Source organism: Bufo gargarizans, chromosome 2 (genome assembly GCF_014858855.1).
Source record: "Bufo gargarizans isolate SCDJY-AF-19 chromosome 2, ASM1485885v1, whole genome shotgun sequence".
Lineage (NCBI taxonomy): Eukaryota > Metazoa > Chordata > Amphibia > Anura > Bufonidae > Bufo > Bufo gargarizans.
Genome location: NC_058081.1, coordinates 544984412 through 544998249, shown reverse-complemented (window position 1 = coordinate 544998249; position 13838 = coordinate 544984412). Strand labels below are relative to the sequence as shown.

The 13838-nt window shown below is 43.0% G+C and overlaps 1 protein-coding gene across 1 annotated transcript in view; it reads right to left on the bottom strand.

Annotated features, from left to right (window-relative positions):
• Positions 1–305: 305 nt before the first annotated feature.
• FAM83E (family with sequence similarity 83 member E) overlaps positions 306–13838 on the bottom strand; it is a 94095-nt gene continuing 80562 nt past the window's right edge. Inside the window, exon 6 of the mRNA XM_044278083.1 lies at positions 306–1613. Within this exon, the coding sequence (XP_044134018.1) occupies positions 1383–1613 (231 nt within the window). The 3' untranslated portion in view covers positions 306–1382. The remainder of the gene's footprint in view (positions 1614–13838) is intronic.

Here is a 13838-nt window from a genome sequence, read left to right as displayed (position 1 = left end):
GGGCAATGCTTCTTGTGAAAAGCAAACCCGGAACTGGTGTGTGTTTTTTATAGGGCAGGGCAGCTGTAACCAACACCTCCAATCTCATCTCATTGATTGGACTCCAGTTAGCTGACACCTCACTCCAATTAGTCTAGGGATTCACATACTTTTTCCACCTGCACTGTGAATGTTTACATGGTGTGTTCAATAGAAACATTGTAACATTTAATTATTTGTATTATTAGTTTAAGCAGACTGTGATTGTCTATTGTTGTGACTTAGATGAAGATCAGATCAAATTTTATGACCAATTTGTGCAGAAATCCATATAATTCAAAAGGGTTCACATACTTTTTCTTACAACTGTATGTTAAGGATTTTCAAGTATCTAGCTACTGATTAGCTATCCTCAGGATAGTATATCAGTAGTGTCGAGCGAAGCAAAGCATTTGAAGGGAAATCATGCTAGAAGTGCACATTGACGTCATCACGCTCAGCGCAGGTCCTTCGGCAGGCCTTTTTCAATAAAGAGAGGAGTGGACTGCCTCTGTGCAAGCTAGTGGATGAGCTGAGTGATTTTTTTTTTTCTTTACTCAAAAAATCATATTGCACTAGCGTATTACTGTTTTTAATGGACGTTAGATGGTTGTACTTCTGTCTAAGCGGTCATTAAAAATGGTCCAAATTATTCATATGCTGAATAGAGTTTTAACATAGCGATTCGTGATAAATTAATAAATAACTAATAGAATTTCTTGTCAAACTTCAGCAAATCTTTCAAAACTTCTCTCATCTCTGTATCAGTATGAGATTGGTGGGAGTCTGACATTCCAACCTATCAGCTGTTTTTAGTTTTTATCAGTAAATCAAAAGCTTGAGAAGGTACTGGAATTATAACAATACATTTAAGGGATTTTATGTAATGTTTAAAAATTTTTCCTAGGGCAGGAAGTTGTATAAAAAGGAACTCACCTTTTGGATGGCTCGCCACTCCAGTGCCGTGCTCCAGCCCCAGTCTCTCTGGTCACTATTGGTCTAACAGTGAAGTGGAATCATCCAAAAAACCATTATAGCCACTAAGGTATTTTCTTCATTAACCCTCCCCCCCTTCCCCCACACACTTTTTCTATGATATCTCCTGCTCAATTCATTTGATGGTACACAGTAACCTCAATCTTCATCAGGCTTATAGACTATAACAGGAACACAAGATAGCCCCTCCACTAAATCTCCTCTCCAAATTGACACTAGCTCTCTTACTACTTAGTTTACTCTGTCAGTAATCAAGCTAATAAGACAGTAAATGAAGCAGTGCATATAGAAAGAAAAATTGTCAAGTTCAGCCGAGGACCATTAGAACCGGAATGGAACAGAATAAGGCCATCAATTACAACAGATCATCAATAGTATGTTGGTCTTCCAAGTTGTCTTGTGGTACTAGTCCATGGTCTAGCCAAAGAGGTTGTAGACACACCGTGCACTAACTGTCCTTGCAGTCTTACTGGTGTCAAATTATTTAGTGATTGAAATGACACAAGGTTGGTCTCTCGAGGCCTGTTCTCTTCGGGAAAAGCTCTTTGTCGCATCAGTAGCATTGCTGGGGTATCCTTTATAGACCATCTTGATTTGCTCTGGTGGAAAAAATGAAAAGGTATGTTAGAGCTTACCAACTAGGAGATATAGCTGTACATAAGGCTGAGTTCACAGCTGCATTAGGAAGTCTGTTTTATTGTCTTAGGAGCATGAAACTCAATTCAAACTGTGACACATCAGGACACCAATGGAACCCAACAGACTGTATGCCTTGAAATGGAGTCTTTTGGGATCCATCATTTCCCCAGATAAATAATGAAGTATTGCATGCTTTGCTATTTTTATAGCAAATTTAATGGAATCTTCAGTGGAGCATCCAAAACAGATATGAACTTAGCGTAATAGTGTATGCACACGAAGTTTATGAGATTTTACATTATGTGGTACACTACTACTGTTATATTCTTTTCATCTGGCATAAATAGAAGCTGACATATGCTGAGTTATCATATAGTTCCAGAAAAAATATGCAACTGACTCATAGGTGGAGAGAAAGTTCAGCCTGAAGAAAATGTTACCACAAAACCTGATTAATCAGAAGGAATTCCTATCTGCAGATTTTCATGTATTTTACATTTTTTCTAGTTGTAGGTATAGGAAAATCAGATTCTATCAGATAGTTAGCCATGTTATCCTAGTTGTCCTAGTCAGCTTAGTGAGGAAGAGCTTAGTGGGAAGAAAGTTTGTCTATTAGTGTATGAAGTAATGTCTTAGGTTGTTAATAGAGAATAAAAGTCTGAAGTAATGAATTATAGGATATGTCTTCTAGTACATGCATCTAGATGTTATCTGGTGAGTAGGGAGGCTTGTGGAGTCAAAGAGGTAAATTCATGTATTTAATTAACCCTTCTAGTATACAGTGTGGCTGTATTACAATTTTGTCGAAAGTATGTGTTGTAATGTTTTATGACCAATATATTTCTTTCGGAAGATAACAATGAAATAAAGTGAAAGATTGTTGTTATAGGTCTCCTAAGAGACTATATTAGATATTCACATGTTGAACATGACAAAACTTTTATCGAATCAAGAATTACAAATTCTACCAAGATGTGTAACGTCTCCCATGCGTATTGATGACATCATGCATATGAATAATAATCTACTGATGATGTAATGTATGTGAAGTTGTGAACCATTAATGTCTACACTCTGGCAATCTGTGGCATTTTTATGAGAAAAATTTTACCATTCCATTCTCCACCTTGCTTTCATACAGTAGCCTGCCTGCCTTTTCAATTTACTCTGTAATCTGCCCTGCCAAGGGTCCCAGCGAGGGCACCCTCTGCAATTCTATATTTAGTACCTATCTTGTAGATATGTAATAAATACTTTTTATGGGATAACCCACTGAAATGATCGATTATAAGAATGAAGAAACTGCAGCTCAGGTTAAACAGACACTCCTAGAAACAAAGTTTTTGTCCCCCTCCCCATTTGTATAGGCGCTGTTGTACGTAATTATATATGTATATATATATTCAGTCTTTGTTACTTTTGGGAGCAAGATCATATGACCCCTGGTGAGACTCACTGAATCCTACAGTATTTGCTGTGTAAAGAGGAAGTCAGTTTCTCTATTGGTTCCTATGAGGGCCTCAATATCATTCTCACAGGAATGAATATAGAAGCTGTCCATACAGCAGAAGCTTGCAAGAGAGTAAGATAAAATTGGCAAACGTAAATAGGATATAAAATGAATATACTTAATATGGAAAAGTATGCAGCAGTATTTTTCCATCCAAATGACGGCATTTATGCTGGAAACGCGGTGGACCACGTTATAGTGGATGGGACCCGTCACGTGTGGGATGTGTCTGGCATACTTCAGATGCAGCAAAATCAGTATTCTGTTACTATGCTGGTACAGAATACTGGAATTACAAAAGCAAATGTGGATGTAGCCTAAAGCCATGTAAATGGCTGCAGATTGGCAGCAAATACGCAGCATTTTACAGTACCAGCAAAGTGGATGAGTTTTCAGAAATCTCTAAACTCTGTGGAGAAAATTCTCGTAGCGTAAACTAACTTGCACTGCTGATCAATCCTTGGTATGTCAATTTATTTTGCAGGTTTTACTCATGGCTTTCAACTTTGGGGGATGACCTGCGGCATTGCCATCAAAACATCAGCCTATTGCACTGTGGCGAATTTCAGAGAAAACCACCGATTTGATTTTCTGGGATAAACGTTCAGTAGCGTAATCATCCTGTTAGCGTGAACCCTTAGAATCCGCGGTATCATAGCTGGGCTATGGGTAACAATCACGGCAAGAGAAGGGATTTAGCTATTCCCAAAGGGGAAGCTTTTGAACCAACACGCTGGGTTGTATATAGAAATGGTAAGACAAAACGATTCAAATGAGAAAGCAGCTTAGAGTGTCACAACAATGAGACCAAGGTGCGGTTACAGCAGAGATCAGAAAAGCATCAAAATCTTATTATTATCAGTCATTTTGTGTATCTGAATATATGCAAGGTACCTTGTGTAGATAAAGCTTCTGCAGATCCAGTGCAGAGCCATACCTCCAAACTTTTGAAAAACACAAAGGGCAATATGTGTGGAATGCATAACGCACCATGACAATGTTTTCCGCCCAAAACATAAATATACACACCCAGTCCCCTTAATGCCCCTACATACACAGTAGTTATGCCTATATTGTGTCCATCACATTAGTTATGCTTCGATACTATGGTTTATTAAGGTTTGCTGCTTTAATAAAGAAGCTGTGGCTGATCACCACCCAGCAATAAAGTGACACAGTTGTCAGTATTTATGTTATGGGTCAAGGTTGGGTAAAGGGGCCAAGGGTGCGTTAAAGGTGGTACCCCCTCCCCTGTTTCCCTGGATACCATCAGTCTGTGAGAAGGTGGTGGAACTCTTCTACAACATGCTCGGTTGAGTCCATCCCAGGCGCTAAAGTGATCCTCTGTGTGGATGGGTCAAGACAACAAAAGCTAGAGGGAAGGGTAGCCATAGCAAATGTCACCTTCGAACTGTAGCCTGAAAACCTTTCATCCTGTCATGCACGCTGCCCCAAGCACAGAGCTGCTTACCCTGATCAAAAATTGGGAACACTGATGTTTCCTTATTTCTAGTGATAGCTGTAAAACAGGCAGTCTCAAACTGCGACCCTCCAGCTGTTGTAAAACTACAACTCCCACAATCCCCTGCTGTAGGCTGATACTCTTAGGCTGTTCGGGCATGCTGGGAGTTGTAGTTTTGCAACAGCTGGAGGGCCGCAGTTTCAGGATGCCTGCTGTAAAACATGCAAGCCTTATACAAGCAGTTCAAATTTTATTCCAAAAAGTTAAAATATAAACTCAGTGCCGAGTAATTCAGAATGGAGCTCACATGTTTGAACAAAGCATATTGGGGGAGATTTATCAAAACTGGTGCAAAGTAGAACTGGCTTAGTTGCCCATAGCAACCAAACAGATTCCACCTCTCATTTTTTACAGTTTCCTTTAAAAATGAAAGTTGGAATCTGATTGGTTGCTATGGGCAACTAAGCCAGTTCTACTTTACACCAGTTTGATAAATCTCCCCCATTGTTCCTAATCATAACATGGAAAGCACACATCTCATCCTGTATTACCCGTATACTGCACATTAATTAACCATTTAATGACTGCCATATTTTTACATACATGCTAACTGTCTATGCCCTGTGCAGTTAGCATGTATATAAAGTTTGCCGTACATGCACAGCAATGGATTAAATTTCCAGCTCCTACACTCTAGCAGAAGTAGGACGGCTTCTTGGCTGTCAGGCTAAGGCCTCTTGCACATGACCATATGGCTTTTTTTAGTATTTTGTGGTCCTTTTTTTAACTGATCCGTTGTTCTGTTTTTTTGTTTCCGTTGTGTTGTGCAAAAAATCTCTGTTTGGTTTCCGTATGCGATCCGTTGTTTGCGGATCACAAACAGAAACATACAATTTTTAATCATTAATGTAATTTACAGTAATGTATTTTAACAGTATGCACATGGGCAAAGTGGGCATGGATCCGCAAAAAATGAATGACATACGGATGTGTTCCGTATGCATTCCGCATTTGTTGCGGACCCATTGACTTGAATAGAGCCACTGATCGTTATTTGCAGGCAATAATAGGACAAGCTCTATCTTTCAGCGGAACGGAAATACGGAAACGAAATGCATACGGAGTACATTCCGTTTTTTTTTGTCTGGAACCATTGAAATTAATGCTTCCACATACGGACCACAAACAGAATTCGCAAAAACGGAATGAAAACGGAAAAAAAAAGTTTGTGTGCAAGAGGCGGAAGGCACAAATGCTTTTTTTCCCCGCTCCGTTTTTTTGTGTTCAGTTTGCGGTCCGTATGCGGAACCATTCACTGTATGCATTCCGTTTCCATATTTCTGTTCTGTTCAAAGATAGAACATGTCCTATTATTGCCCGCAAATCACGTTCCGTGGCTCCATTCAAGTCAATGGAACCATCTATTGAAAATGTTATGCCCAGCCCAATTTTTTTTTATGTACTTACTGTTTAAGGGTCCATTCAGACGTCTGTAGTGTTTTGCCGTCCGCATATTGCGGACCACAAAACATTGACGCCGCACCTCGCCGGCACTTAATAGAGGATTTCTATTCTTGTCCACGGTTGCGGACAAGAATAGGACATGCTCTATTTTTTTGTGGAGCCGCAGACCGGAAGTTTGGGGCCACGGACCGGAAATGCAGATGCATCTTTTCCGGTCCCATTGAAAATGAATAGGTCCACACTCGTTCTGCATAATTGCGGAACGGATCCAGACCTATTCTACGGACGTCTGAATGGACTCTAAACATTATTGTACGCTTCCGTTTCCAATCCGCAAAAACAGATCACAAACGGAAACCAAACGGAAAAATGGAATGGCAAAATGGAACTGCAAAACGGAAGCGGAAACACTACTGAAACAAAAAAAAGGAAAAACTGATCTGTTTAAAACGGACCGCAAAATACAGAAAAAGCCATACGGTCGTGTGCAAGAGGCCTAAGAGACTGAGCGCTATGCAGTGTAGAGAGGAAGTGGCTATGCCGCTTTTTCTACTGGATCCAGTGATCACATGATTGGCAGGTGTCTCGGGGGCACAGGAGAGCTGATCAGCTCTGCCTACGTGTAATGACCCCACAGAGGACTGTTTTCTTTTAATGATCTATTCGAGGACATATTATGTACCAAAAATATATAAAAAATAAGTAAGAAACGTATAATAAAATACAAATAAGAAAAAATAAAATACAACATGCCCACCTCAACCCAAACTGTTTCCATAGCCCCCTGTGCGCGCAAAGCTATACATATTATATATCAAAATGACCAACACAAGATGGGGACCCCACTTTAATAATTTATTTTTGTGTCAGTTTGCATATTTTAAAGATAAAAGGCTGTAGTTTGGGGGAAAAAAATACTCTAAATCTAAAAAAGGAAAAAAAAATCTCTAAAATCCATATTAATAAAAAGCTCTAGCTGTTACATAAAAAATACAAAAGTTAGGGTAGTTAATCCACCACGTGTGCGAAATCACAAAAGTGTCTGGTCACTAAGGGCTTTTCTGCCCTGGTCATGAAATAGTTAAACCACTTAAAGCTACACTTGCCGGATAAAATATAGCATTTTACTACTATATTCAGTCATGTATATTAACACAGTTAATATTGGATGAATTAGTAGATATACCAAAAGACTGTCTGAAGAATCAGATTGATAAATATACATAAAGTCTGTAGGGACATCCAAACCTTCAGGAAATTCCAAATTCAGCATGCAAAAAGCCTGTCTGTTATACAATTTTCTTCCGCAGTCCATGCCTCTCACGAGTTTCTTAATTTCTTTCAAAACCATATACACACATGGTTTATGCATTGCCAGCATGTACATATGTATATAAAATGACTCGATGCTGGTGATAAATTTAAGGCCCAGGGCTAGAGATATCATAAATATGTTCACCAAAATCCTTCTTCCTAAGGCCTCCTGCACACGAATGTTTGCTGCCCGTTGCTGTATTGCGGACCGCATTTGCGGAACCGCAATACACAGGCGCCGTTCCGTGGGCATTCCACATCACGGATGCGTACCCATTCACTTCAATGGGTTGGCAAATCCGGAGATGCAGAATGGTGCAGAACGGAAGCACGGAACGGAACCCTACAGAAGCACTACAGATCGCGGACCCATTAAAGTGAATGGGTCCACGATCCGCTGCGGCTGCCCCATGGTCGGTGTTCGTGCATTGCGGCCTGCGATTAACGAGCCGCAGCATGGCCACGGGGGGCACATGTTCGTGTGCAGGAGGCCTAAGGCCTCTTTTACACGGGCATTGCGGGTGTGTTGCGGGAAAATGCAAGATTTTTCTACCCGAGTGCAAAGCGCTTTAATTCGTTTTGCACGCACGTCAGAAAAATCTGCAAGTTTGGTACCCGAACCCGGACTTCTCCACAGAAGTTCTGGTTTGGGATCGGTGTTGTGTAGATTTTATTATTTTCCCTTATAACATGGTTATAAGGGAAAATAATCGCATTCTTAATACAGAATGCTTAGTAAAATAGGGCTGGAGGGGTTAAAAAAATAAAAATTAAAAATTAGACTCACCTCATCCACTTGTTCGCGCAGCCCGGCTCGTCTTCTTTCTTCTTTTTTGAGGACCTGGGAGCAAAAAAGGACCTTTGGTGATGTCACTGCACTCATCACATGGTCCATCACCAAAGGTCCGTTTCCTCCCAGGTCCTCAAAGAAGAAGAAAGAAGACGAGCCGGGCTGGGTGAATAAGTGGATGAGTTTAATATATATATATTTTTTAACCCCTCCATCCCTAATTTACTTAGCATTCTGTATTAAGAGGGCTATTATTTTCCCTTATAACCATGTTATAAGGGAAAATAATAAATATTGGGTCCCTATCCCGATCGCCACCTAGCAACCGTGTGAGAAAATCGCACCGCATCCGCATTTGCTTGCGGATGCTTGCGATTTTCACGCAGCCCTATTCACTTCTATGGGGCCTGCTTTGCGATTTTCACGCAACGCACAAGTGATGCGTGAAAGTCACCGCTCATGTGCACAGCCCCATTGGAGTGAATAGGTCCGGATTCAGTGCGGGTGCAATGTGTTCACCTCGCGCATTGCACCCGCACGGAATTCTCGCCCGTGTGAAAGGGGCCTAAAGGTTCTACTTGTGCAACCTACATACTAAAGATGCCAATGATTACACTATAATTCACACATGTGTTGAACTGTAGTTAATAAAACAAGTTATGGGGTATATGTATACAGCCAGTACTACTTGATGTGACCACTTTACTCCTACACATGAAGCTACAGACCATAGTGAATACCGTCACTTCTATATGACCCTGTAGTGTTCCACCATGTCTGTATTGCTGCATATTCCCCCCCCCCCCCACCCACTGAGGGCTTGTTCACATCAATGTTGCGAATTCCGTTATTGTTTTCTGTTATAACATGGCTATAACAGAAAATAATAGAATGTGTAACACAGAATTGATAGTGGAAACCTTTAGAGGCACTCTGTTTTGATCCATCATAATAGAGGTCTATAGGCAAGCATAACGGATCTGTCTGTTTTCCATTATCCAGGCTTCGTAACGTTGATGTGAACCCACCCTAAGAGATTTATATCCGGTATAGGATCCCTAACAGAACACCCAGTGGCGCCCCTAGAACAACCAGCCAAAATTTTATTTATTTTTATCCTTCAGAGTCGCACCGCCGATCAACAGGCGGCGCAGCTCCCTGGATGTAATTGCGGGCATTTGCGGCGGCAGCGGTGGTGGTGGGGGGCCGGGGGTCAGTAGGAGATGAGCGTTTCCATTGTGGAAGCGCTCATCTCCATATCTAATCCATCTGTATCGCTGTCCTTAGGACAGCGATACAGATGCCTGTGCTGCGGCAGAGCAGGGGAGGGAGAGGTGTGTCCCTCCCCTGTTACTCTGATAGGCCACAGGCACTAATGCCTGCAGCCTATCAGAGGCCGGCTCAGGCGGCGCGATGACGTCATCATCGCGCCGCCTGAGCCGGGCAGCACATCGCAGGGACACAGGCCGGAAGAGGCCTGCATCGCATCGCTGCTGATGGAGGTCAGTATCAGTGTATTATTATTTTTTTCTTATTGGCACATTATGGAGGTATTATGGCATCTGGTGGCACTAAGGGGGGCATTTTTTTACTGGCACATTATGGTAGGCACTATAGGGGAGAGCGGCACTATGGGGGAGAGGAGCACTATTGGGGCATATGGTGGCACTTAGAAGGGGCATTTTTTACTGGCATATTATGGGGGACACTATGGGGAAGGGGGAGAGGAGCACTATGAGGGCATTTACTGGGGCACTATATAGGGGTATTTTATACTGGCATACATTATGGGGACATTAGCTCAACATCGGGCACTCAGCGGGGGTATTTCATGTACTGTCATATTGTAGGGAGAATTATTAGTACTAGGAGGTATTATGCGGAGCTTTGCTAATACTGGGGGGCTATGAGGAACACGATTACTAGTATGGGCACTATAGGGGCATTATTACTACTAAGTGTGCTCTGGCAGAGAATTATTTCTATTTTGGGGAGCCCTGTTACTTTGGGGGGCACCCTGCCACAGTATCAGCTTAGCACAATAATTTTTGGGTGACATTATCTTTCTACTATTAGTGTCTGGCCGCAGTTATTTTTTACAGCACTGTGTGCCAATAATTGTTGAACCATTGTGGGACCATTTCTGCAGTATAGTATTGGGGGCATAGCGGGTACAGTATTGGGGCACTATCTGTGTGGTAGCAGTATTTCCAGGGGGACTGTTTCTGCAGTATAGTATTGGGGGCACAGCGGGCACAGTATTGGGGCACTATCTGTGTGGTAGCAGTATTTCCAGGGGAACAATTTCTGCAGTATAGTACTGGGGGCGCAGCGGGCACAGTATTGGGGTTGGCAGGAAAGGGTGTTCAGAAGATGTGAAGATGATGGAAATGTGGGAAACTAATGTCTGTTTGGTAATCTCTGCAGAGACGGGAGATGGCTGAAAAATCATCTTGGCGGTCTGGTCTGAATGGAGAAGATGAGGAAAGAGAACGTCTACAACAAAGGTGACATCACTGGATGTAAGAGGTATGTGGCGCTATGTAGGAGAGGAGATGCTCCGGCTGCTCCCCCTGCCATTTGCAGAAGGAGGATTCAGAGCTGGGTGAGGTCAAGGGGGGCAGCAGGCCACGGGCGGGTGGCAGATGGTAGGGGGGAACCACAGACCTTGAGCAGGGTCAGGGGAGGGAGGAGAGCGGAGGAGCTTCCTGGCTGCAGCCGGCTGTCTATTGTATGATGTGAAGCAGGCAGTGCAGCCAGGACAGGCCTCCCCTCTCCGTATGATGTGTAGAGACAGGCTGCAACTATAGAATGTCAGCTGTACAGTGTGTGTTGGGAGTGGCCTATTATATGTAGGAGGGGCTTTTAATAATGGGCGGGGCCGCATTGTTATTTTCCTACAGAGCTTTTAGAATCGTCAAGTAAAAAAATCAGCGCAACACACTACACCCCTTCCCTGCATTTTTAAATATAAAGAGGGCTTTGAAAAATTAAATTAGCACAGCGCACTACACATGCCACATTTTTTTTGCTTTCGGACCCCCCCCCTAGACAAAATTCCTGGGTGCTCCCCCCGAGAACACCTCTACCCCTTGCTAGACAGGTGACTATAACCATTAGTTAGTGATGAGGGAAGCGAGCTTTGGATGCTACATCCAATGTCACTTCACTCAAAACTTCGGATTTATGCTGCACGGAGATCCGTCTCTGTACAGCATTAAAAGTTGGGAGGTATGAGTAGAGCCAGCAAATGGCACACTGAAAGAGCATCCAGAGACATAAGAAGAAAACCAAGAGAGAACTGTGTCCTTAAGGGCTTGTTCACATGAACGTACTGCTTTGCGGTCCGCAAATTGCAGATTCGCAAAACACGGAAGCCGCCCGTGTGCCTTCCGCGGAATGGGTGGCCCTTTATAAAAATGCCTATTCTTGTCTGCAAAACTGACAAAAATAGGACAGGATTTGGGCCACGGAACGGAGCAACGGATGCAGACAGCACACAGAGTGCTGTCCGCATCTTTTGCAGCCCCAGTGAAGCAAATGGGTCCACACCTGAGGCGCAAAAAATGTTGCTCGGATGCGGACCCGAACTACGGTCATGTTAATGAGCCCTAAGGCTGATAGATTGGAGCATGAGGAGTGTAGATGGTGGTCTACAGTGTCAAATGCCACAGAGAATTAGTAAAGAGCGGTCACCGATGAATTTAGCTGGCAGGATGTCGCGTTGTCACGTTGGCGAGGGCAGTTTCTGTAGAAAGTATGTTATATCTTTATGTTATGGCTAAGCTTTTATAACTGCTCAGCTTTATAAAGCCTTTAGTAAAGGGCGATTTCTTGCAATAATACCATTTCAATCTGATGACATGAAGCCAACTTTCCCCTTTGCCAATTTCTATTAACAGACTATTGTCAGAAAGAGAGAGCAGAGCAATCATATCATCAATTCTCCTGACTTCCATGGGGTCTCTGTCTTGTTTCCCTTAAAAATGATGGGGGTCAATTATGAAATCGGATACATTAGTTTTGTGGTGTACAAAAGTCGCAAGTCATGGCAATTGTGACATTTCCATAACAACTGTCACATTTTTTTGTGATCCTCGCCAATTTTCGCAGTTTAAGAGCTTAAAGTGAGATTAGACCTGGATTATGGCACATTAACGTCTGTGACACATTAAATGTTGCAGAAAAGTAGCAAAAAAGTAATATCCTACGCCAGGCAGCGTCTAGTGTATTAGCTAAGACTAAGGCCTCATGCACGCGACCGTTGTTTGTTTCCGCGTCCGTTCCACCGATTTTAGCGTTTCTGATGCGGGCCCATTAATTTCTATGGAGCCGTTGAAAATGTGGATAGTCCACCGTGGTTCCAGTCCGTTAAAAAAAATAACCTTTCCTATACTTGTCTGCAAAAAACGGTTTGCGGACCCATTCAAGTCAATGGTACCGCCAAAAATGCGGATGCACAACTGTCTGTCATCTGTGTCCACATCCATTTTTGTAGAATCAGTGTGGCGAAACCAACCTCGCCACTGGGTTTTGGAGGGGCCTGTTTGCCAGCCTCTTGCCCCAGGATTATGGCCCATAATAACTTTGAAGGAGAAGACAGACCAGCCGCACAGCTTAAATCTGTGGAACTGTTTTGGGCAGGAAAGCCATGCTTGCGGCCGGCCAAATGTGACTTCCATGGGATTCGGGAACCCCTGCTCGGATCTGGGTGATTTTTGGATATGTTGTTCACCCAGATCAGAGCTATCCATGGATGTATACATTATGGGGATATGTGGGGTTTTGAGGTGTTTTCTGTGTTTTGGAAAAATGTGTGGTTTCTGTCTGTGAGTGATTAAGTTAGTCCATTACGTTTGGTAATTGTATTTTGTTGATTGAGTCTCAGACAATGCCAGTGTGTTAGTTAATTGCGTCACAGACAATGCTCATTGTATTTTGTTGATTGCGTTACAGACAGAAGGAAGGGGATTTTGTGTACAATTGCTAGGAAGGTTTCAATACTGTAAATGCATGTGATTGGCTGTTTTTACAAAATCCTGTGGGTGGTAGCCTTGTTGGAAGATGTGTATAAATCAATGCTTGTGTGTCCAAATAAAGAGTTCCTGTTTTACCCTTTACCAAATTGAGGCTGATGTTTGGGTAACTGATCGACACTGGGGGATTGCTATACGCTGAAGATTTGCTATACTCCCCTGGCATAACTACTAGCTCTTGTAAGAGCTGTTCCTGCTCTCTGGATGTAGAAGAGGTTCACCCACTGGAGCCTGGAGCCTTGTCGTAGGTCCAGGTTGGGTAGGAGATGGTGAGACCTCAACCAAGCTTCGGTGGTTCGTGGGGTCTGCAGTGCTTACGGTGTCAAGTGGAGTGCTTGGAGTCCTCAGGAAGCGCTAGGAGCATCTATCGACGGAGGTACCCGGTCAGGGTGCCAGGAGATCCGTTACATTGGTGGCAAGCAGTGGGATAGCATCCTAGTGAGAGGAGAAGCAGCTCGGAGACACCGCTCGTGGATTTACAAAGTTGAGGGCAACGTTAGTATCCATACAGCGCCCCTGGATACAGCAGGATGGAATCGGCTAGTCTTCGGACAGTGTTCCATGACGAGGAGGAGGAGGCAGCTGCGGACTACAGGGATGCAGACAGAA